This window comes from Rhinoraja longicauda, chromosome 23 (genome assembly GCF_053455715.1).
Source record: "Rhinoraja longicauda isolate Sanriku21f chromosome 23, sRhiLon1.1, whole genome shotgun sequence".
Lineage (NCBI taxonomy): Eukaryota > Metazoa > Chordata > Chondrichthyes > Rajiformes > Arhynchobatidae > Rhinoraja > Rhinoraja longicauda.
In genome coordinates this window covers 29,444,673-29,466,290 of record NC_135975.1, presented here as the reverse complement: position 1 = coordinate 29,466,290, position 21,618 = coordinate 29,444,673, and the positions used below count along the sequence as shown (strand labels likewise).

The following is a 21,618-nucleotide window of genomic DNA, read 5'->3' as shown; positions in this document are numbered from 1 at the left end:
GATTAGCATACAAACCTGCACATCTTTGAAATCTGGGAGCAAACTGGACCACCCAGAGAAAACCCACACAGTCACGTGGAGAGCATACAAATTCTGTGCAGACTGCACTGTAGTCAGGATCGAGTACGGGTCTCTGCCGCTGTGAAGCAGAATCTCTACCGCTGTGCCACTGTGCCGCCCGTACCTGTTACCTATCTGTGTCTTGCATTCTTCCAGAGATGTTGCCAGACCCACTGAGTTGCTCCAGCACTTTTTGGTTGTACCTTGTATCCAGTGTCCCAGCTTCCACTGTAAACGCTGTCAGTTATAACCTAACTATATGTGTACACAGCAGAGGTGGTGACAAAGTGGTCAGACAAAATCCTCAACGTTGACTCAAATCAAGGTCAAGGTCAGTTTATTGTCAAGTGTACCAATTAAGGTACAGTGAAATTTGAGTTACCATATAGCCATACGAAGCGAAAAGCAACAAGACACATCACCGCATAAAAGTTAACATAAACATCCCTCACAGTGGATCCCACATTCCTCACTGTGATGGAAGGCAATGAAGTCCAATCTTTTTCCTCTTGTTCTCCCGCGGTCGGGACAGTCGAACCATCTGCAGTCGGGGCGATCAAAGCCCCCGCAGCCGACGATCGAAGCCCCCATCGGGGTGATCGAAATTCCCTCGTGTGGGCGGTTGAAACACTCTCCGCAGCATGGAGCTCCCGAGTCGGCCTCTTCTTATCAGAGACCGCGGGCTTCACGATGTTAAAGTCCACAGGCCCCGCGGTTGGAGCTTTGATTCCCGGCAAAGGGATCTCAAGCCCCGCGATGTTAAAGTCCCGCAGACTCCCGCGGCTTGGGAGTGCCCGTCGGTCTCCAGGAAAGGCCGCCAACTCCACGATGTGCGGATGGAGATACGATATGGAAAAAAATCGCATCGCCGTCGAGGTAAGAGATTGAAAAAAAGGTTTCCCCCAACCCCCCCCCCCCCCCCTCCCCCGACCCCCACATAAAACAAACCAAGGAACACTAAACATACTTTTTAACACATACTAAAAATAACAAAAAGAAGAAAGGACAGACTGTTGGCGTGGCGGCCATTTGAGTCTCTTCATATCAGGCTGAACAGAATTGATGAATCCTTTGGTTTATTTACAAGTTCCTCCCTTGAGCTGTTGAACAAAATGCGTCCAGATTGACTACCACCTCATTGAGGCACTGAAAGAAGCCACAGCACAGATTTGGGAAAAGCTCATCCCAACACCTCAAGAAATGGCAGAGAGTTGTAGATGTAGCCCAGTCCATCACAGACTAGACTCCCCACCATTGACATCATCTACATTTCATAAGCTCATCAGTTCTAGGGAGCAGAATTAGGCTATTCGGCCCATCAAGTCTACTTGGCCATTGATCTACCTTTCCCTCTCAACCCCATTCTCATGCCTTCGCCCCATAACCCCTGACACTTTCACTACTCAAGAATCTGACAATCTCCGCCTTAACAATATCCATTCATGCTGCCTTGGGAAAGTAGCCAACATATTCAAGGAACACTCACACCCTGGTCGTTCTTTCTTTCTCCCCTCTCTCGTCGGGGCAGAAGATACAAAGGTTTGATAGCACGTGCCAACTGACTCGAGAACAGCTTCTTCCCCACTTTTTCAGTCAGAGAGTTGTGAATCTGTGGAATTCTCTGCCTCAGAAGGCAGTGGAGGCCAATTCTCTGAATGCATTCAAGAGAGAGCTGGATAGAGCTCTTAAGGATAGCGGAGTCAGGGGGTATGGGGAGAAGGCAGGAACGGGGTACTGATTGAGGATGATCAGCCATGATCACATTGAATGGCGGTGCTGGCTCGAAGGGCCGAATGGCCTCCTCCTGCATCTATTGTCTATTGTCTATTGACCGGAGCTCTCATATGCTAAGGATATATTTCCGATGGACCTCATTAAACCCCGTGCATTGTTGTTTCATCTGAACTTTCTCTGCAGCTGCACTCTGGTTATTATTCTCTCTTTGCATTACTGGCATTATGTGACAGCAGGATTCAATGCCGTGGATATTTAAGCTTAAGGCTCATTGAGTATTTAGCATTAGCTTCCTGTTGGGGCTCAGCAGCCTAGCCTGAGGTTTGTGTGCTTCCAGATTTCAAAGCAACGTGAGCAGCATGTTCCCCGATTGAAGCTCACACCCTGATCGTTCTTTCTTTCTCCCCTCTCTCGTCGGGCAGGAGATACAAAAATTTGATAGCACCACTGGCGTGAGACCATTCTCCTCGATGGGCAAAGTGACAATTACTGCCCACCAGCTCATTCTTCTCAACAATAAGCTTTGCACAAATCACACGAGAAAAGATATCGCCGTAAAATTTTAGAAACAGGCCCTTCTTCAGCTCTTTGAAACTGTGTGGACCAACAACTACCCATTTTCTACTAACCCTACCCTAATGTATTTTATTCTCCCAACATTCTCATCAACTATACCCACCTTCCAATTCTACCACTCCAGGGACAATTTACAGGGCCTGGCGTTGTTTGCAACCTATCAAACTGGAGCATCTAAAGGAAGCCCATCCGATCACAGGGAGAGCATGCAAACTCCACAAAGGCAGCACTGCAGGTCACAACTGAATCTGGGTTGCTCGAGCATGAGGCGGCAGTTCAGGAAGGAAGTTGAGGCTTTGGAGACAATAGAGGAAAGATTTACCAGAATGCTGCTTGGATTAGAGAATATTAGTTATGAAGAGAGGCTCGACATACTTGGATTGTTTTCTCCGGAGCATTGGAGGCTGAAGGGAAAACCTGATAGAAGTATGGGAAATTACGAGAGGCATAGACAGGGTAGACAATAGACAATAGGCAATAGGTGCAGGAGGAGGCCATTCGGCCCTTTGAGCCAGCACCACCATTCAATGTGATCATGGCTGATCATTCTCAATCAGTACCCCGTTCCTGCCTTCTCCCCATACCCGCTGACTCCACTATCCTTAAGAACTCTATCTAGCTCTCTCTTGAATGCATTCAGAGAATTGGCCTCCACTGCCTTCTGAGGCAGAAAATTCCACAGATTCACAACTCTCTGACTGAAAAAGTTTTTCCTCATCTCAGTTCTAAATGGCCTACCCCTTATTCTTAAACTGTGGCCCCTTGTTCTGGACTCCCCCAACATTGGGAACATGTTTCCTGCCTCTAATGTGTCCAACCCCTTAATAATCTTATATGTTTCGATAAGATCTCCTCTCATCCTTCTAAATTCCAGTGTATACAAGCCTAGTCGCTCCAGTCTTTCAATATATGACAATCCCTCCATTCCGGTAATTAAACTAGTAAACCTATGCTGCACGTCCTCAATAGCAAGAATATCCTTCCTCAAATTTGGAGACCAAAACTGCACACAGTACTTCAGGTGCGATCTCACTAGGGCCCTGTACAACTGCAGAAGGACCTCTTTGCTCCTATACTCAACTCCTCTTGTTTTGAAGGCCAACATTCCATTGGCTTTCTTCACTGCCTGCTGTACCTGCATGCTTCCTTTCAGTGACTGATGCACTAGGACATCCAGATCTCGTTGTACGTCCCTTTTTCCTAACTTGACACCATTCAGATAATACTCTGCCTTCCTATTCTTACCACCAAAGTGGATAACCTCACACTTTTACACATTAAACTGCATCTGCCATGTATCCGCTCACTCACACAACCTGTCCAAGTCACCCTGCAACCTCATAGCATCTTCCTCACAGTTCACACTACCACCCAGCTTTGTATCATCTGCAAATTTGCTAATGGTACTTTTAATCCCTTCATCCAAGTCATTAATGTATATTGTAAATAGCTGCGGTCCCAGCACCGAGCCTTGCGGTACCCCACTAGTTACTGCCTGCCATTCTGAAAGGGACCCATTTATCCCCACTCTTTGCTTTCTGTCTGTCAACCAATTTTCTATCCATGTCAGTACCCTACCTCCAATACCATGTGCTCTAGACAGTCAGAACCTTTTTTCCCAGTGAGGAAATTTCAAAGACCAGTGGATGGAGCTTTAAAGATGAGAGGGGCAAAATTTAAAGATGTGTGGAGGATTTTTTTTACACAGAGGATGATGGGTGCCTGGAACTTTCTGGCAGGGGCCGGTGGTGGAGGCAGATGTGATAGTGATGTTTAAGAGGCTTTTGGATAGACAGTGAATAGTGAGATATGGATTATGTGCAGGCAAAGGAGATGAGTTTATCTCGATGTGATGTTCAGTGCAGACATTGCGGGCTGAAGGAAATTGCGGGAGCCCTGGTCGAAATTTACGAGTCGTCCTTAAATACAGGAGAGGTGCCGGAAGACTGGAGGGTGACAAATGTTGTACCACTTTTCAAGAAGGGCTGCAGGGAAAATGCTGGGAACTATAGGCCGGTGAGCTTAGCATCTGTAGTTGGTAAGTTACTGGAGAGTATTCTGAGGGATAGGATATGCAGGCATTTGGATGGGCAAGGGCTGATTAGGGATAGTCAGCATGGTTTTGTACGTCTCACAGATCTGATTGATTTTTTTGAAGACGTGACCAAAAAGGTAGAGCTGCAGATGTTGTGTATATGGACTTCAGTAAGGCGTCGACAAGGTTCCACATGGTAGGCTGCTCTGGAAGGCTAGATCGCATGGGATCCAAGGAGAGATAGCTGAATGGAATAGCAAATTGGCTCCATGGAAGGAAGAAGATGGTAATGGTGGAAGGTTGTTTCTCAGACTGGATGCCTGTGACCAGTGGTGTGCCTCAGGGATCGGTGCTGGGCCCATTACTGTTTGTCATCTACATCAATGATTTGGATGAGAACATACAGGGCAAGATTAGCAAGTTTGCTGATGATACAAAAGTTAGTGGTTTTGCAGATAGTGAAGATGATTGTGACCGATTGCAGCAGGATCTGGATCGATTGGCCAGGTGGGCGGAGGAATGGTTGATGAAATTTAATACAGAGAAGTGTGTGGTGTTGCATTTTTGGACGTCGAACAAGTGCAGACCTACACAGTGAATGGTAGGCCTCTGGGTGGTGTTGTAGAGCAGAGAGATCTAGGAGTACAGCTGCATGGTTCTTTGAAGGTCGAGTCACAGGTAGATAAGGTGGTCAAAAAGTATTTTGGCACTTTGGCCTTCATCAGTCAGAGTATTGAGTATAGAAGTTGGGAGGTCATATTGCAATTGTATAAGACGTTGGTGAGACCGCATTTAGAATGTTGTGTTCAGTTCTGGGCACCATGTTATAGGAAAGATATTGTCAAACTTGAAAGGGTTCAGAAAAGATTTACGAGGATGTTACCAGGACTAGAGGGTGTGAGCTATAGGGAGAGGTTGAGTAGGCTGGGTCTCTATTCCATGGAGTGCAGGAGGATGAGGGAGATCTTATAGAGGTATACAAAATCATGAGAGGAATAGATCGGGTGGAGTCTTTTGCCCCAGAGTAGAGGAATCGAGGACCAGAGGACATAGGTTCAAGGTGAAGGGGAAAAGATTTAATAGGAATCCGAGGGGTAACTTTTTCACACAAAGGGTGGTGGGTGTATGGAACAAGCTGCCAGAGTAGGTAGTTGAGGCTGGGACTATCCCTTCGTTTAAGAAACAGTTAGACAGGTACATGGATAGGACAGGTTTGAAGGGATATGGGCCAAGCGCATGTCTGTGCTGAACATGATACCAAGCCAAACTAATCTCCTCTGCTGCATGTGATCCATATCCCTCCGTTCCCTGCATATTCATGTACCTATCTAAAAGCCTCTTAAACGCCACAATTGTATCTGCCTCCACCACCACCCCTGTCAGCGTGCTCCAGGCACCACCACCCTCTGTGTAGAAAACGTGCCCCACGCATCTCCTTTAAACTTTGCCCCTCTCACCATCAAGCTCTGCCTTCCAGTCTTTGACATTTCCATGTAGGGAAAAAGGTTCTGACTGTCCTTTCTGGTTGTCCTTTCTTGTTCTGAAGGAAATGTGGAGAGCTTTAGAATCAAATTAATCTTCACTGCCTCTGCAGTCATTCTAAAATAAACATAGGTGGACAGTCCGGTTTGGGCTTAAATTAAATTAAATGGGCCAAACATTCACAATTTTCACACAAAGGATGGCGGGAGTATGGATTGAGCTGGCAGAGGAGGTAGTTGAGCCAGGGGTTATCACAACGTTTAGGAAACGGTACATGGACAGGTACATGGATAGGACAGGTTTATAGGGATATGGACCAAACGCAGGCAGGTGGGACTGGTGTAGTTGGGACATGTTGGCCGGTGTGGGCAAGTTGGGCCGAAGGGCCTGTTTGCACACTATCACTCTATGACTCTCTACAAGACTCCTTTTAGCGAGAAAGGCTAACCAAAAGGATTGCAGACTTCTCACGGTTTAAAAGCATAGTTACATGACACGGTCTACAGTACTTATGCACACACATTAATCAGCATTATCCCTGATATGTCAATACAAAGCTCATTATATAGGATTGCTAAAATCTTTCTGCAGATTTGCTCCATAAAAGAACATAATAATGTTAATGTTAATGTTAAGTGCAGATGAGCACTCTCATGGAATAAGAAGGGGAAATTCACAGAGTCTTTTACCCAGGGGAGAGGAATCAAGAACCAGAAGACATAGGTTTAAGGTGAGAGGAGAAGGATTCAATAAGTTTACGTTTAGGGTTTTTATTATCGTCATATGTAACTCAAATCAAACTCTCGTACAATAGGTAGAGCAAAGGGAATGATACATAGTAGGCCCCCCTCTGACATGGCTGACCATGGGTGATGCATCCTAGTTGGCTGCTTGCTCCACACCTCGGCTAGAGCAGCGTCGCTTGTGGCTGAAGAGACCAATGCGGGGGTGACAGTCTCTGTCGTAAAGGTCACATTTGTGTGTGGTCTCCGATCTGTTGAAGTTGCCGCGCTCCTTTCTGCGTGCCCGCTTGTCTGCCGCTGCGTTCAGCAGTTTCTCTTCCCCCGTTTTGAGATGTTGGTTCAGGGTACCTCTCCGCCTCGTGCGGTCAGCTGCAAGGCTCTCCCAGGACTCCACATCGATGTCCAGCGCCTTCAAGTCTCTTTTGCAGACATCCTTGTTACGTAGCTGGGGGCGGCCGATGGTTCTCCTCCCAGATGTCAGCTCTCCATAGAGGATGTCTTTTGGAATACGGCCATTCTCCATGCGGTGGACATGGTCTGCCATGGTCTGCCTGCGCTGCCTGAGTAGAGTGTACATACTGGGAAGGCCAGCGCGAGGCAGAATCTCATCGTTGGACACTCTGTCTTGCCAGGATATACCCAGGATACGGCGGATGCTTCAAAGGTGGAAGATGTTCAGTCTTCTCTCCAGTCTGGCAAATGTAGTCCATGTCTCACTGCCATACAGCAGCGTGCTGTTGACACAGGCGTTATAGACTGCTATCTTTGTCTTCACCGTCAGCTTTGGGTTGGTCCACACTCGAGTTGTGAGGCGAGCGAGAGTTGTGGCTGCCTTCCCGATCCTCTTGTCAATCACTGTGTCCAAGGAGAGGTTGTCGGTGATGGTGGAGCCGAGGCACGTGAACTGATGGACGGCATCGCGTTCGTAGCCGTCGGATACAGAGGTACCGTCTGTCATCACCATTGACGACTACAAACCCGATGCCATCCATCAGGGACGATACAGAGGGCAGACTATAGTTCTCAGCATTGTAGTCATCAGTTCCAGAGACAAAGTCCAATGTCTGCAATGGAGCACAGGAATTGGGCACTTGGTTAGAAAAGGTATAGAAGGACATGGACCAAGCACAGGCAAATGGGATTAGTTTAGTGGGAGGGCGTGGATGTGTTGGGCTGAAGGCCTGTCTCTGAGCTGTATGACTCTATGGCATTTGATTGTAGTGTTAACCCTGGCCTACACTGAGGTTAATTTTAGATGAGTACCCAGAGTGACACTAGTAGCGACAGCGATGTAACAACTGTACTCCCATGCTGGTGGATATTTTGAACACGGCAAGAATGATTGAATGGCTTAGGCTAAACTGATAGAAAGATAAGCATGTAAGCTGTAGCAGCATGGCTAATTAACATTGAAATTCTAATGACAAGAATCTGAGGAAGAATTTGTTTTTCATTGAGGGGCGAGTTGAACACTGGAACGTGCTGCTAGAGAAGGTGTCAGAACCAACATTTAGGAGGCATCTGAACCGCACTGCAGTTGCCAAGGCACACTGGGCTACAGATCAAATGCTGGTCGACGGGATTAATATAGATTGATATGGTCAGCATGGACGTGGTGGCCCAAGCTCCTGTTTCTGTGCTGTGTGACTACAGGACTGTGATACTTATGGCACATGGCAATAAATAACTGATTGAGAGGTGGCCTTTATAGTTTGTTTTATGAGCCTTGTACCAAGCTGAGCAGGGATTGGAAGCATTGGTTTGTACATAGTATGTTAGATGAACTGTAAAGCAAAACAGGAAAGGATGATAATTTTGTTCTCAAAAAGAACAGGAATTTTTCTTAAAAGATAGACACAAAATGCTGGAACAACTCAACGGGACAGGCAACATCTCTGGAGAGAAGGAATGGGTGACGTTTCCCATTTCTTCTCTCCAGAGATGCTGCCTGTCCCGCTGAGTTACTCCAGCATATTATGTGAGTGTCTTTGATTTAAACAAGCATCTGCAGTTCTTTCCTACAGGAATTTTTCTTAACCGTACGAAGAATAAACACATGAGACTTGAGACTGCCGATGTTGAAATCTTGAGCAAAAAAACAAACTGCTGGAGGAACTGGAGTTGGGAGGTCATGTTACAGTTATAAAAGATGGTGGTGAGGCCGCATTTAGAGTATTGTGTTCAGTTCTGAGCACCATGTTATAGGAAAGATGATGTCAAGCTGGAAAGGGTACAAAGAAGATTTACGAGACTATTACCAGGACTAGAGGGGATGAGCTATAGGGAGAGATTGAGTAAGCTGAGACTTTATTCCTTGAAGTGCATGAGGATGAGGGGTGAGTCAAAGACCAGAAGACATAGGTTTAAGGCGAAGGGGAAAAGATTTAACAGGAATATCAGGGGTATCTTTTTCACACAGGAAAAAGTGAAAAGGTGGTGGGTGTATGAAACAAGTTGCCAGAGGAGGTAGTTGAGGCATGGATGAAAACAACATTCAAGAAACAGTTGGACAGGTACATGGATTGATCAGATTTGGAGGGATATGGAGCAAACGCAGGCAGATGGGACTAGTGTAGCTGGAACATGTTGGCCGGTGTGGGCAAGTTGGGCTGAAGGGCCTGTTTCTACATTGTATCACTCTATGACTCTTTCACTCAATAGTTCAGGCTCTATCAGTGCAGGAAAATGGACAGACGACGTTTTGAGTCGGGACCCTTCTTCCGAGGGATGAAGACTAGTAGAAAGTGATGAGTGGAAGGGGTGGAACAAGAGCTGGCAAGTGGTAGGTGGATCTAGGTAAGGAGGGGTTGATTGGTGGCTGAGTCAGCTGGGGGGGAGAAGGGCGAAGATAGTCACGAAGGCAGGAGGTGATAAGTGGAGGAGACACAGTGGAGGAGCGAATGGTGGCATCTGACAAGAAAGGAAGCTGAGGAGTGTATTGGAGAATGAGGGAGTGGGGTGGGGGGTGGGGTGGTGGGAAGATGGGAACAGCAAGAATAGGTGACCCAGGAGGGGTAGGAGTGGACGATGAACAGGCCGAGCTATATGTGTGGCATTACCCAACAGATATCAGCTAGCACTGTCGCGGTGAAGCCTACACCACATCGATGTCCACCTCGGACTGCTCTATCTGTTGTAATCCTTGGTTGGACAATGTGCACCAGGAAACTCATTCAAGTTCCATACTGCAGGAAGAAAAGTTGATTTCACTTTTTATTCAGGAGAAAGCGGAATGGGCAATGGACAGTATTTGTTCACATTGCACAGGCATTCATAGAGTCCTTTGATGTTGTATCACTCCTTACAGCGTCCTCCATTTCACTTCTTGTGGTATTCTTGAAATAGCATCACTTTCCAGGAACAGGAAGAGTGCAGAAACAAGGAACTGGAGATTCTGGGTTACAAAAGAGTTTCTTCCAGGAAGTGCTGGGTCAGGCAATATCCCTGGAGAACATGGATCAGTGATGTTTCAGTCATCCCCAGCACAATCAATCTAAAGAAGAATCCCAACCCGAAATGTCTCCTTTCCATGTACTCCAGAGATGATGCCTGACCCATTGAGTTTCTCCAGCATTTTGTACCTCATTCTACGGTTTATTTCTGTTTAGTTTAGTTTGGCTTGGTTTAGTTTGGTTTCATTTAGTTTAACTTAATTTAGTTTAGTTACTCCAGCACTTTGTATCTTTTATTTAACAGGAAGAGTGTACCGTGCATTTGTCCCTTCCAGGGATGGCTGCTGTGGTGTCGAGTGCCAATAGGCCAAATCAATTCTCAAACCAATTTAACATGTCAAAGCTCTAAACAAAAAGCTCTCGGCAAGAGGGAATCGAGATATTGCTCTTTGGAAACATTGCAAAAGAATATTGTGCTACTTTGAAAAACAACACCAGGGTGACACACAGCATTGTTCTATCCCCATTGCAGAAGTGAAAAAGTTTTTTTTATGTCACAAGTTTAATTGTATACATTGAGGCTTTAGTTTAGAGATACCGCACGGAACCAGGCCCTTCAGCCCATCGAATCCGCGCCGACCCGTTGATCACCCGTTCGCACTAGTTATATATTATTCCGCTTCTTCATCCGCTCCCTGCACACTAGGGGCAATTTACAGAGGGCCAATTAACCTTCAAACCCGCACGCCTTTGGCATGTAGGAGGAAACCCACGCGGTCACAGGGAAAACATGCAAACTCCACACGCACGCACCAGGATCGAACCCCGAACTCTGGCACCGTCAGGAAGCAGCTCTACCAGCAGCGCCACACCTGAAATTAGAGAATTTAAAAAATCGAGAATTAAAGAATTAGAGAATTTAAAATTAGACGATCGCTAACGAGAACAAAATGACTTTTGTTTTATCACTCTTAACTGTAGAAGACCACAGCAAAAATAATAAATGTAGCAAGAAGGAAAATACATTTGTGTAGCACCTGTCCCTTTAATTTAAAACCATTCGTGTCAACCCAAAGTTTAGCATCAGGAAGAACATCCCCAACATACTCTTGAAATGAGAGATGTACTTCTTTACACTTATCTGGGAATTACCTTTCAGGTATGTTGTGATTGTTTTGCATGTGTTCTGTTTGTCACTGATACAAGTTAAGTAACGCATTCATATTTTATGCAAGTCAGTGGCATTGTGTACTGCCTGGGAAATGAGATGCAGAAATTTAAGATTGTTAATTCAGTTGAAGTCACATTATTTTTTCCTTGGTTTCCAAGTGCTTTGAAGAGAGGCTGCCGTTGCTTGGAATTGGATTGTTGGGACGGTCCTGAAAATGAGCCCAGAGTGTATCATGGCTTTGCCTTGTCTTCCATGATTCTGGTCAAGGACGTTATTGAAGTTATTAACATGCATGCATTTGAGGTGAGCACAGTTTTGTTTAATAACGTGCAATTGTGGTAGCTGCACAGTGGCGCAATGGTGGAGTTGCTGCCTCACAGCGCCAGAGGCCCGGGATCGATCCTGACGATGGGTGCCGTGTGTGCGGAGTATTGACGTTCTCCCTGTGACCACGTGGGTTTTCTCCGGGTGCTCCAAAAACGTGCAGGTTTGTAGGTTAATTGGCTTTGGTAAGATGTAAAATTGTCCCTAGTGCGTTCGTGTATGATAGCATATAATGATCGCTGGTTGGCACGGACTTGGTGGGCTGAAGGGCCTCTTTCCACGTTGTTTCTTTGTAAAAAGTCCCAAGTAAAGTCTAAAGTCTGTGGTCCCTGACTGGAAGGGCTGCCACAATAACATCACTGAAACCAGGAGTGCTGGCTTCGCGCAGTAAATCTTGATAAATCTGTGGAAATAGAGAGTAAAGCAATGCCCACAACACGCATTCAACTTATGGGCAGAGAAATAAGCAACCATGAACACAGTCACAAAAAGCCGCTGGGGAAACTCAGCTGGTCAGGCAGCATCTGTGGAGCGAAATGGGCAGATGGCGTTTTGGGTTGGGACTCTTCTTCAAACTGATTGTAATATAGAGAGAGACCTGGAGAAGAGAGGTGGGGGCGGGCCAAGGCCTGGCAAGTGATAGGTGGATACAGGTGAGGGGAGGAGGAGAGTTGATTGGCAGATGGGTAGAGTAAGTGACAAAGGCTCGAGGTGAAAAGGGAACAAAAGGGAGTTTCAAGTGAGGAGGGTTGATTGGCAGATGGTGGATAAAGGCCAAAGAGGACAAAATAGAAATCAGAATCAACGCAATGAACTGCAGATGATGCAGTCTTGACTAAAACACAAAGTGCTGGAGGAACTCAGTTTGTCAGGCAGTATCTTTGGAGGGAAATGTACAGGATTCATTTAATCCTATCATTGGAGAACTACAAACCAGTATCATACATCATAACCATCATGAATTTCATGCCAATTTCAGAAATATATATTGGGGAATATAGGCATTGCCTCTCAAAACCAGAATTTCTTGCCTATCCCGATGTGTACGAAGGAACTGCAGATGCTGGTCTGCACCAGAGATAGACACAAAGTGCTGGAGTAACTCAGCGGGTCAGGCAGCATCTATGGAGAAAAGGATCTCAAGTTCATCAGCCCGCAAACCAAGCTGGATTAATCAAGAAACACACAGCGGTCTTCTGCCAACTCGTCAACTGCCAACTTCTGTCAAAATACGTGCAGCGTAGGTTTACTAGGTTAATTCCCGGAATGGCGGGACTGTCCTATGTTGAAAGACTGGAGCGACTAGGTTTGTATACACTGGAATTTAGAAGGATGAGAGGGGATCTTATCGAAACGTATAAGATTATTAAGGGGTTGGACAGGTTAGAGGCAGGAAACATGTTCCCAATGTTGGGGGAGTCCAGAACCAGGGGCCACAGTTTAAGAATAAGGGGTAGGCCATTTAAAACAGAGATGAGGAAAAACTTTTTTAGTCAGAGAGTTGTGAATCTGTGGAATTCTCTGCCTCAGAGGGCAGTGGAGGCCAATTCTCTGAATACATTCAAGAGAGAGCTAGATAGAGCTCTTAAGGATTGCGGAGTCAGGGGGTATGGGGAGAAAGCAGGAACGGGGTACTGATTGAGAATGATCAGCCATGATCACATTGAATGGCGGTGCTGGCTCGAAGGGCCGAATGGCCTACTCCTGCACCTATTGTCTATTGTCTATTGTCTATTGAATAGGTGACGTTTCGGGTCGAGATCCTTCATCAAACATTAATATGATATATTTTTTAATCACATTCAATCTCAATTTTATCCTATTTGTTTCTCATCTGCTGATTTCCCACAATGGATCTATTTTTACGTGGTTACTATTTTCTCTCTTGATAGTTCAAGGAATGGCTGGTTTAGTCATCTTCTTTTGCTCATAAATATAGAAAATCCTGTGACAATACTGTTCGAAAGAATATTTTGATACTATTCTTGCCCGTTATGAATGTTGGATATTGGATTTCTAGTATTGCTTGTGGACGCTACAATGTGTATGTGAGTTGTTGACTCTGACGAGTTGGCAGAAGACCGCTGTGTGTTTCTTGATTAATCCAGCTTGGTTTGCGGGCTGATGAACTTGAGTTGTGGCTGCATCTAATTTTCTGTTGTTATTTTTCTCATAGACATCCGAATATCCTTTGATACTTTCTCTGGAGATTAACTGTAACCCAGTTCAACAACGGGTAATAGCCAACCATTTGGTCAATATCCTGGAAGATAAATTAATCCCCATGAACTATGCGGATGACAACCCGACTCAATTATCCTCTCCTGAGGTAGGAATGATCAGTAATTGGTGGTGATCTTCATAACGTCATTGCTAACTCGGTCATGAGGCACGGGTAAGCCAACACGAGTCATATGTAGACCTGAGACTGTGTCTGAAGAAGGGTCCCGACCAGAAACATCACCTATCCATGTTCTCCAGTGATGCCCCATGTTCTCCGGTGAGGCAGGAGAATGGGGTTAGGAGGGAGATTGAATGGCGGAGTAGACTTGACGGGCCGAATGGCCTAATTCTGCTCCTATCCCTTATGACCTTATGCTGCCTGACCTGGTGAGTTACTGCATCACTTTGTGTCTTTTTTATAAACCCGCATCTACAGTTCCTTGTGTCTCCAGTGCTAATCTGATTATTCTACCATCTGACTATCAGGAAAAACAATCCTTTTCCACTATGTATTGGAGCACACGCAATATTTTAATCTTAGTCATTTTAAATGGGTAGAGGCAGAGGAACTAAACTGACGCACAGACAGATACAGGGTGACTCAGTGGCGCAGCTGGTAGAGCTGCTTCCTCACAGCACCAGAGGCCCGGGTTAGATCCTGACCTCGGGTGCTGTTTGGGTGGAGTTTGCACGTTCTCCCCGTGACCTCCGGGTGCTCCAGTTTTCCTCCGGGTGATCCATTTTTGCCACCCACGTGCCAAATATGTGCAGGTTTGCAGGTTAATTGGCCCTCTCTAAATTGCCCTTAGTGTGCGGGGAGTGGATGAGATCGAGAGAAAACATAGAACTTGTGTGAACGGGTGATTGATGGTCGGCATGGACTCGGTGGGCTGAAGGGTCTGTTTCCGTACTGTATCTGTAAACTGGGTTAGCCCTCCTCATTGCCATAAACGTGAGGTCACATCCCAGTCACTCTGCTGCGCTGGCCTTTATTCGTCTGCCCCACTGCTCGGCTGTGGAGAACAAGCTTTAGCTCTTCTTTCTCTGGCTTCTCATCCCCATTGGGGCTCCTGATTGAACTGTTTAGCATCAGTATCAATGCTGCTTTAGGCCCTTTGGTGGGGGCGGTCTTCGAGATGAGATTCTGGTCTTTGTATAAATCAGGGCATCCAGCAGAACTCACTATAAGAAATTAGGCCAAACGCGGGCAGGTGGGACCTGCTTAGATTGGGCATCTTGGTCACCATGAGCAAGTTGGGCCGAAGGGCCTGTTTCTGAGCTGCATGACTGTATGACTCTAAATTTGTATGCCTCATTAACCTCTGCTGTGTACTGCACATTCAGGTCACTGTGAGGGTACAAGTCTCGTTGACAGAAATGGGAACGGTTGCGTGAGTAGGAGGATATCAGTCACTAGTGATGAACAAAGGCCCTTATTTGGGAGTATCAAAATGTTCTAATGGACCCCAATCCACTGGCTCCTCTCCAAGACCCACCATCTCCCCTCTGATGCTCCTGGTACCCTTTAGCACTAGAGGCAATTTACAAATTTTATTAATTGACCAACCTTTATGCTTGGCAAAACAAGTAGATAGAGTGACAAAGAAGAGTGTGCGGTATGTGTAGGAAGGAACTGCAGACGCTGATTTATGGCGAAGATGGACACAAAAAGCTGGAGTAACTCAGCGGGTCAGACAGCATCTCGGGAGAAAAGAAATAGGTGACGTTTCGGGTCGAGACCCTTCTTCAGACTGAAAGTCAGGGGAAAGGGAAACGAGAGATATAGACGGTAATATAGAACAAATGAAACAAAATTAATTGGAGGGTTCAGGGAGTGTTTGGACAAACTTAGATTTTTTTCTCTGGAGCTTCAGAGGATGAGGGGAGAGGAGATCTGATCGACACTTGTCGATGCGGTGAAGGTCGGTGGCAGCGGCCACGGAGAGGCCGGAAGGTCTGAAGAAGGGTCTCGACCCGAAAAGTCACCCATTCCTTCTCTCCTGAGATGCTGCCTGACCCGCTGAGTTACTCCAGCAGTTTGTGTCTACCGGAGATCTGATAGAAGTATATAAAATTATGAGAGGCATCGAGACGATGGACAGTCAGGGACCTTTTTCCCAGGAAATGTCAAACATTAGAGGTGCATATCTTAAAAATGAGAGGGGCAAAGTTTGAAGGAGATGTGCGGGGCAAGTTTTTTACACAGAGGGTGCCTAGAATGTACTGCCACGAGTGAGGGTGGAGGCCACAGCTACGATAGTGGTGTTTTCAGAGACTTTTGGACAGGTACATGGATATGCAGAGAATGGACATGCAGTCCGAGAGATTAGTTTATCATGGCATCATGTTCGGCACGGACATTGTGGGCTGAAAGGCCTGTTCCAATAGACAATAGACAATAGGTGCAGGAGGAGGCCATTCGGCCCTTCGAGCCAGCACCACCATTCAATGTGTGATGGCTGATCATTCACAATCAGTACCCCGTTCCTGCCTTCTCCCCATACCCCCTGACTCCGCTATCCTTAAGGGCTCTATCTAGCTCTCTCTTGAAAGCATCCAGAGAATTGGCCTCTACCTTCTGAGGCAGAGAATTCCACAGATTCACAACTCTCTGACTGAAAATGTTTTTCCTCATCTCCGTTCTAAATGGCCAACCCCTTATTCTTAAACTGTGGCACCTGGTTCTGGACTCCCCCAACATTGGGAACATGTTTCCTGCCTCTTCCCATGCCGTACAGTTCTATATTCTTTGGTTTGGTGATGAAGGAGAAAACTGATGCAGCCAGAGGAAACACTTGCAGTCACTGTGGGAAGAACGGGCAAACTCCACACGGACAGCACCACACCATACTCCGAAACAACCAGTTCAAACTCAAGTTCAATGGCTTGAACTGATTGTATTTACCAGATCGGTATATCTGATCTGTTCGGAGAGCATGCAGAACAAAGCTTTCACTGTATCTCGGTACACATGACAATAATGAACCTAAACCGCAACCCAAGGTCAGGATCGAACCGGGGTCACGGGAGTGGTGCGGCAGCAGCTCTACCTGCTGTGCCACTGTGCCATCCATAATTCAAACAGACACACCTCAGTTGTAGGATAAAATACCACATATTCACTGTCAGAGGGTCCCATGTGCAGTATTATGTTCGCCCTCATTTTTTAAGGCAATAGAATTTCCTTCCCGGTATCTTAACTGAAGGCTCACAAAGCTGAAAATCTTCAAGGTGAAGAGAACAACAAAGTTATAGGTGGAATTGAGGGAGGTGGAATGCTGAAACAATAGGGCGATGGAGAATTATTGGAACAGATGGGAAAGAACCTCATAATGAAACAGTTATAATGATCTAAAGCGTTAATTATCCGAATGTGATTAAAAGATTAAAAGAAGGCAAGTGACTGCTGCTGGTTTGGAAATACAAGGAACTGCAGATGCTGGAATCATTCCTGAAGCACAAAGTGCTGGAGTAACTCAGCGAGTCAGGCAGCATCTCTGGAGAACGTGGATGGGTGGCGTTACAGGTCGAGACCCTTCAGAAGAAGGTCCCGACCCAAAACGTCACCTACACATGTTCTCCAGAGATGCTGCCCGACCCACTGAGTTACTCCAGCACTTTGTGTTCATACCAATGGCGGAATCTTTGGAGGGAATGGACAGACGACATTTCAGGTCGGGACTCTTCTTCAAAATGATTGAAGTATTGGGGAGAAAACTGAAGAAGAGAGGTGGATACAGGTGGGGTGGGTTGATTAGTAGGTGGGTGGAGTAATTGGCAAAGGCTGGAGGTGTAAAGGAGACTAAAGGCTGTTGGATAAGGAGAGAGAGGATTGGATTGTAAAGCCAGAGGGTGGGATAAAGGTGAAAGGGAATGGGGGGGTGGGGGGAGGGGGGAGGAAGAGAGTGGGTTTGGAGAAATGGGTGTCCCCTATGAGAGGACTCATAGTAAAGGGGGAAGGGGATGGTGGAATCTTAACATTGATAATTCAGTGTTCATACTTTAGAAACAAAGAACTGCAGGTGCTGGTTCGTAGACACAAAAAAAAGCACAAAGTGCTGGAGTAACTCAGCAGGCCAGGCAATATCTCTGGACATGGAAAGGTGAGGTTTCAGGTCGAGACCCTTCTTCAGCCTTCAGACGAAGGGTCTAGACCGGAAATGCCACCTATCCATTCTCCAGAGATGCTGCCTGACCCGTTGAGTTACTCCAGCATTTTGTATTTTTCAATGTTCATATTGTTGGGTCGTCAGCCACCCTTGGCCAAGGGAAAGACCACAGCAGAGTTCAGGAACACCAACAAGCAACCCCATTACCCGGCAATTGTCATGAATGGGAAACTGGCCTCCACCTGCGGCAGTTAAATGTGATTTTATCATGGATTCATACAAGATGGAGAAACATATGCGGAAGCAGAAGTAGACTGACGAGGAACACAAGAAACATAAGTGGGAACAGGCTGAGGTCTGAAATCTGAAGACAGGTCTCAACCCAAAACGTCACCAATTCCTTTTCTCCAGAGACGCTGTCTGACCCACTGAGTCACTCCAGCATCTTGTGTCTATAGTGGGAATAGGCCTTTAGGGTTTCGCTGCCTGGTTCACCACTCAATACAATCATTGCAAAAAACTAACCACTGGAGGAACTCAACAGGTCAGGCAGCATCTGTGGAGGGAGATGAACCAACAACGTTTCAGTTTGGGACCCTTCTTCAGTCTAACCCTCTCACTTCCTCCAATGGTTTATTTTTTTGCTTCCGATTCCTACATCTGCAGTCTGGTGTGAATCTATTTGGTTGTTCTTTTACCTGGGTGTCTCTTTATCACGCTGATTAAATATGTCTTTTACCAATAATATCTAAATTTGCCAGTCTTTGCTTCAGGAGAATAATTTGAACAGCTGGTGAGAACCTCACAGGGAAACAGATATAATTATCCCCCACATAACTCCCCCCCCCCCCCTCCACCTTCTTTCCCCACTCCACTCCCCAGGGCACACCTGGACTCACCTATTTCTCCCCTCCACCTGCCCTTCCACCTACAATCACCGCCATCTGCAAGAATAAACACCTGTGAAGATGGGTCATAAACCGAAACGTTACCTATGCATGTTCTCCAGGGATGCTGCCTGACCGGCTGCTACTCCAGCACTTTGTGGCTTTTTTCTGTAAACCAGCATCTGCAGTTCCTTGCGTCTACAGATTCCCATGCATTACCGTTTTCAATAGCCAGTTCCTGATCCATGCAGTAACTGAGTTCTCTTGTTCAAGACTCTCCCACCAGTGGAATCATCGTAACATTGATTCTGTCATGGTCCCCTTAGGATGGATTATATTTCAAAAAAGGTTGCCACTCCTTCTGAGCTCCAAATAATACAGATCTGACTCTTTTTTAGCATTTCTTGACGGGACAAACCTCTTATCATATCATATCATATATATACAGCCGGAAACAGGCCTTTTCGGCCCACCAAGTCCGCGCCGCCCAGCGATCCCCGTACATTAACACTATCCTACACCCACTAGGGACAATTTTTACATTTACCCAGCCAATTAACCTACGTACCTGTACGTCTTTGGAGTGTGGGAGGAAACCGAAGATCTCGGAGAAAACCCACGCAGGTCACGGGGAGAACGTACAAACTCCTTACAGTGCAGCACCCGTAGTCAGGATCGAACCTGAGTCTCCGGCACTGCATTCGCTGTAAAGCAGCAACTCTACCGCTGCGCCATTCTTATTTCTGAGAATCTCTCCTGGACTGCATCCATTGCTATCATTATTAAGCTGTATTAGAATTCGATGGACCATTTACCTCCCATTTACTTGGCAGATGGCCTCACTCCCAGAGCTCCTTCTCTCAGCCTCCTTTGCCATCATTAGGCATTCATGCACTCCGAAACCTGTGAAGAGCGATATAACTCCAGCAAGTGTTCTCAGAATTTCTAAGCGTTGCCATGCCCACACCTTTCGCCTGCTCTTCCCCACGGCTGTTTAAATACATAGCGGGCACACAGCAAGGAGTTTAGTTTAATTCAGTTTAGTTTAGTTTAGAGAGACACCGTGGAAACAGACCCTTCGGCCCACTGCGTCCGCGCCGACCAACGATCACCCATTCACACCAGTTCTGTCCGACACACGAGGGGCAATTTACAGAGGGCCATTTAACCTACAAACCCGCACGACTTTGGGATGTGGGAGGAAACCGGAGCGCCCGGAGAAAATCTACTCAATCGCAGGGAGAACGTGCAAATTCACATAGACAACACCCTTAGTCGGGATCGAACCCAGGTCCCTGGCGCTGTAAGACTGCAAATCAATCGCTCTGTCACTGTGCCACCCCAGGTTATACACTGTCCCAAAGGGAAAAAAACAAGTTCAAAGCTCCCAGTCTCTGCTCCCATCACATGGGGTTCCCTGACAACTCATTTCAAGTCATATAGCCGCAAAATGTGGATCAGGAATACATCAAAATTGAAGTGTGTAAAACACAAAGTGCTCGATGAAATCAGAAGAGGGAGGGAGTAACTCTAGCATCTGTGGAGGGAGTAACTCAGCAGGTCAGGCAGCATCTATGGAGGGAATGGACAGACGACGATTCGGGTAGGCACCATTCTTCAGACTGATTGAAGTGTGGTTAGACTAATTAACATGCAGAGCTACAGAAACGAGGAAGCAAAACATTGCAAATGACGTAAATCCGAAATTTTAAAAAAGAGAAAATACACAGTGGGCACTGAGCAGGTGAGAGCATATGTTGGGTTTAGGTTTAGGTTTATTATTGTAACGTGTACCGAGCGAGGTACAGTGAAAAGCTTTGTTTTGCATGTTATCCAAACCGACTAGATATACCGTACATAAATGCAATCAATTTAAACTCCAGTACAATAGGTAGAGCAAAGGTTATGATACAAGATTATAGCATATTAGTTCCAGAGACAAAGTCCAATGTCCGCAATGGGGTAGAGGTAAATCGGACAGGACCCAAGCTTTTGGAAGGACAGTTCGGAAGCCTAATAACAGAGGGGAAGAAGCTGTTCCTGAGTCTGGTGGTGCGCGCTTACAAACTTCTGTACCTTCTGCCGCATGGGAGCTCATTAAACAAACCCCTGGAAGGATCTGGCTCTCTCACATATACTTAACTCACATTCAATGTCAATAGGTCTGCAGAGGTACTGATTCTTTCTCTTAGCAGAACTGGAAGCTGCACAGTGGCTCAGCTGGTAGAGCCGCTGCCTCATGGTGCCAGAAACCCGGGTTCAATCCTGACCTCAGATGCTGTCTGTGTGTGGAGTTTGATTGTTCTCCCCCTTGTTTCCTCCAGGTGCTCCAGTTTCCTCCCACATCCAAAGGCGTGCGGGTTTGTAGGTTAATTGGCCCTCTGTAAAATTGTCCCTAGGGTGTCGGGAGTGGACGAGAAAGTGGGAGAACATAGAACTAGTGATGGTCAGCGTGGACCCGGTGGACTGAAGGTTCTGTTTCCATGCTTTACTGCTAAACTAAACTCAACTAAATGTACTCTCCTGTACAGTTATTATTCACCTCGCTGTCTAGTCAAAGTCATTTTCTGATAGATTGAACAAAGAGTTAAGAAAATACAGTATAGATTTTTGGGTAGTTAGAATCCTGGGGATATCAGGATCCGAACAGTCAGGATGATAGTACCTGACCTTGGATTATATGGATGGAACAAGGAATTGCAGATTCTGATTCCCAAAGTAAGACACAAAGTTCTGGAGTAACTCAGGGGGTCAGGCAGAGAACGTGGATAGGTGACGTTTTGGTTTGGGAGTTCCTCACGATTTGGCAGACTCGCAGGGGTTGGAAGACCTACTGTCAAATCCAGAGCTTGAATTTTCCCTTGACTATTTCCATCCCTCCC

At 46.3% G+C, this 21,618-nt stretch overlaps 1 protein-coding gene and 1 long non-coding RNA gene across 2 annotated transcripts in view; one reads left to right on the top strand and one right to left on the bottom strand.

The window, feature by feature from the left end:
• Positions 1–21,618, top strand: part of LOC144605119 (1-phosphatidylinositol 4,5-bisphosphate phosphodiesterase zeta-1-like) — a 70,657-nt gene that overhangs the window by 15,989 nt on the left and 33,050 nt on the right. Inside the window, exons 4-5 of the mRNA XM_078420186.1 lie at positions 11,352–11,496; positions 13,694–13,846. Of these exons, the coding sequence (XP_078276312.1) occupies positions 11,352–11,496; positions 13,694–13,846 (298 nt within the window). The remainder of the gene's footprint in view (positions 1–11,351; positions 11,497–13,693; positions 13,847–21,618) is intronic.
• LOC144605120 (uncharacterized) lies at positions 7,134–19,587 on the bottom strand. The gene is made up of 3 exons (XR_013548815.1): positions 19,552–19,587; positions 10,836–10,894; positions 7,134–7,694 (listed from the first exon to the last, which is right to left on the bottom strand). It is a non-coding gene; the product is annotated as an uncharacterized LOC144605120 (long non-coding RNA).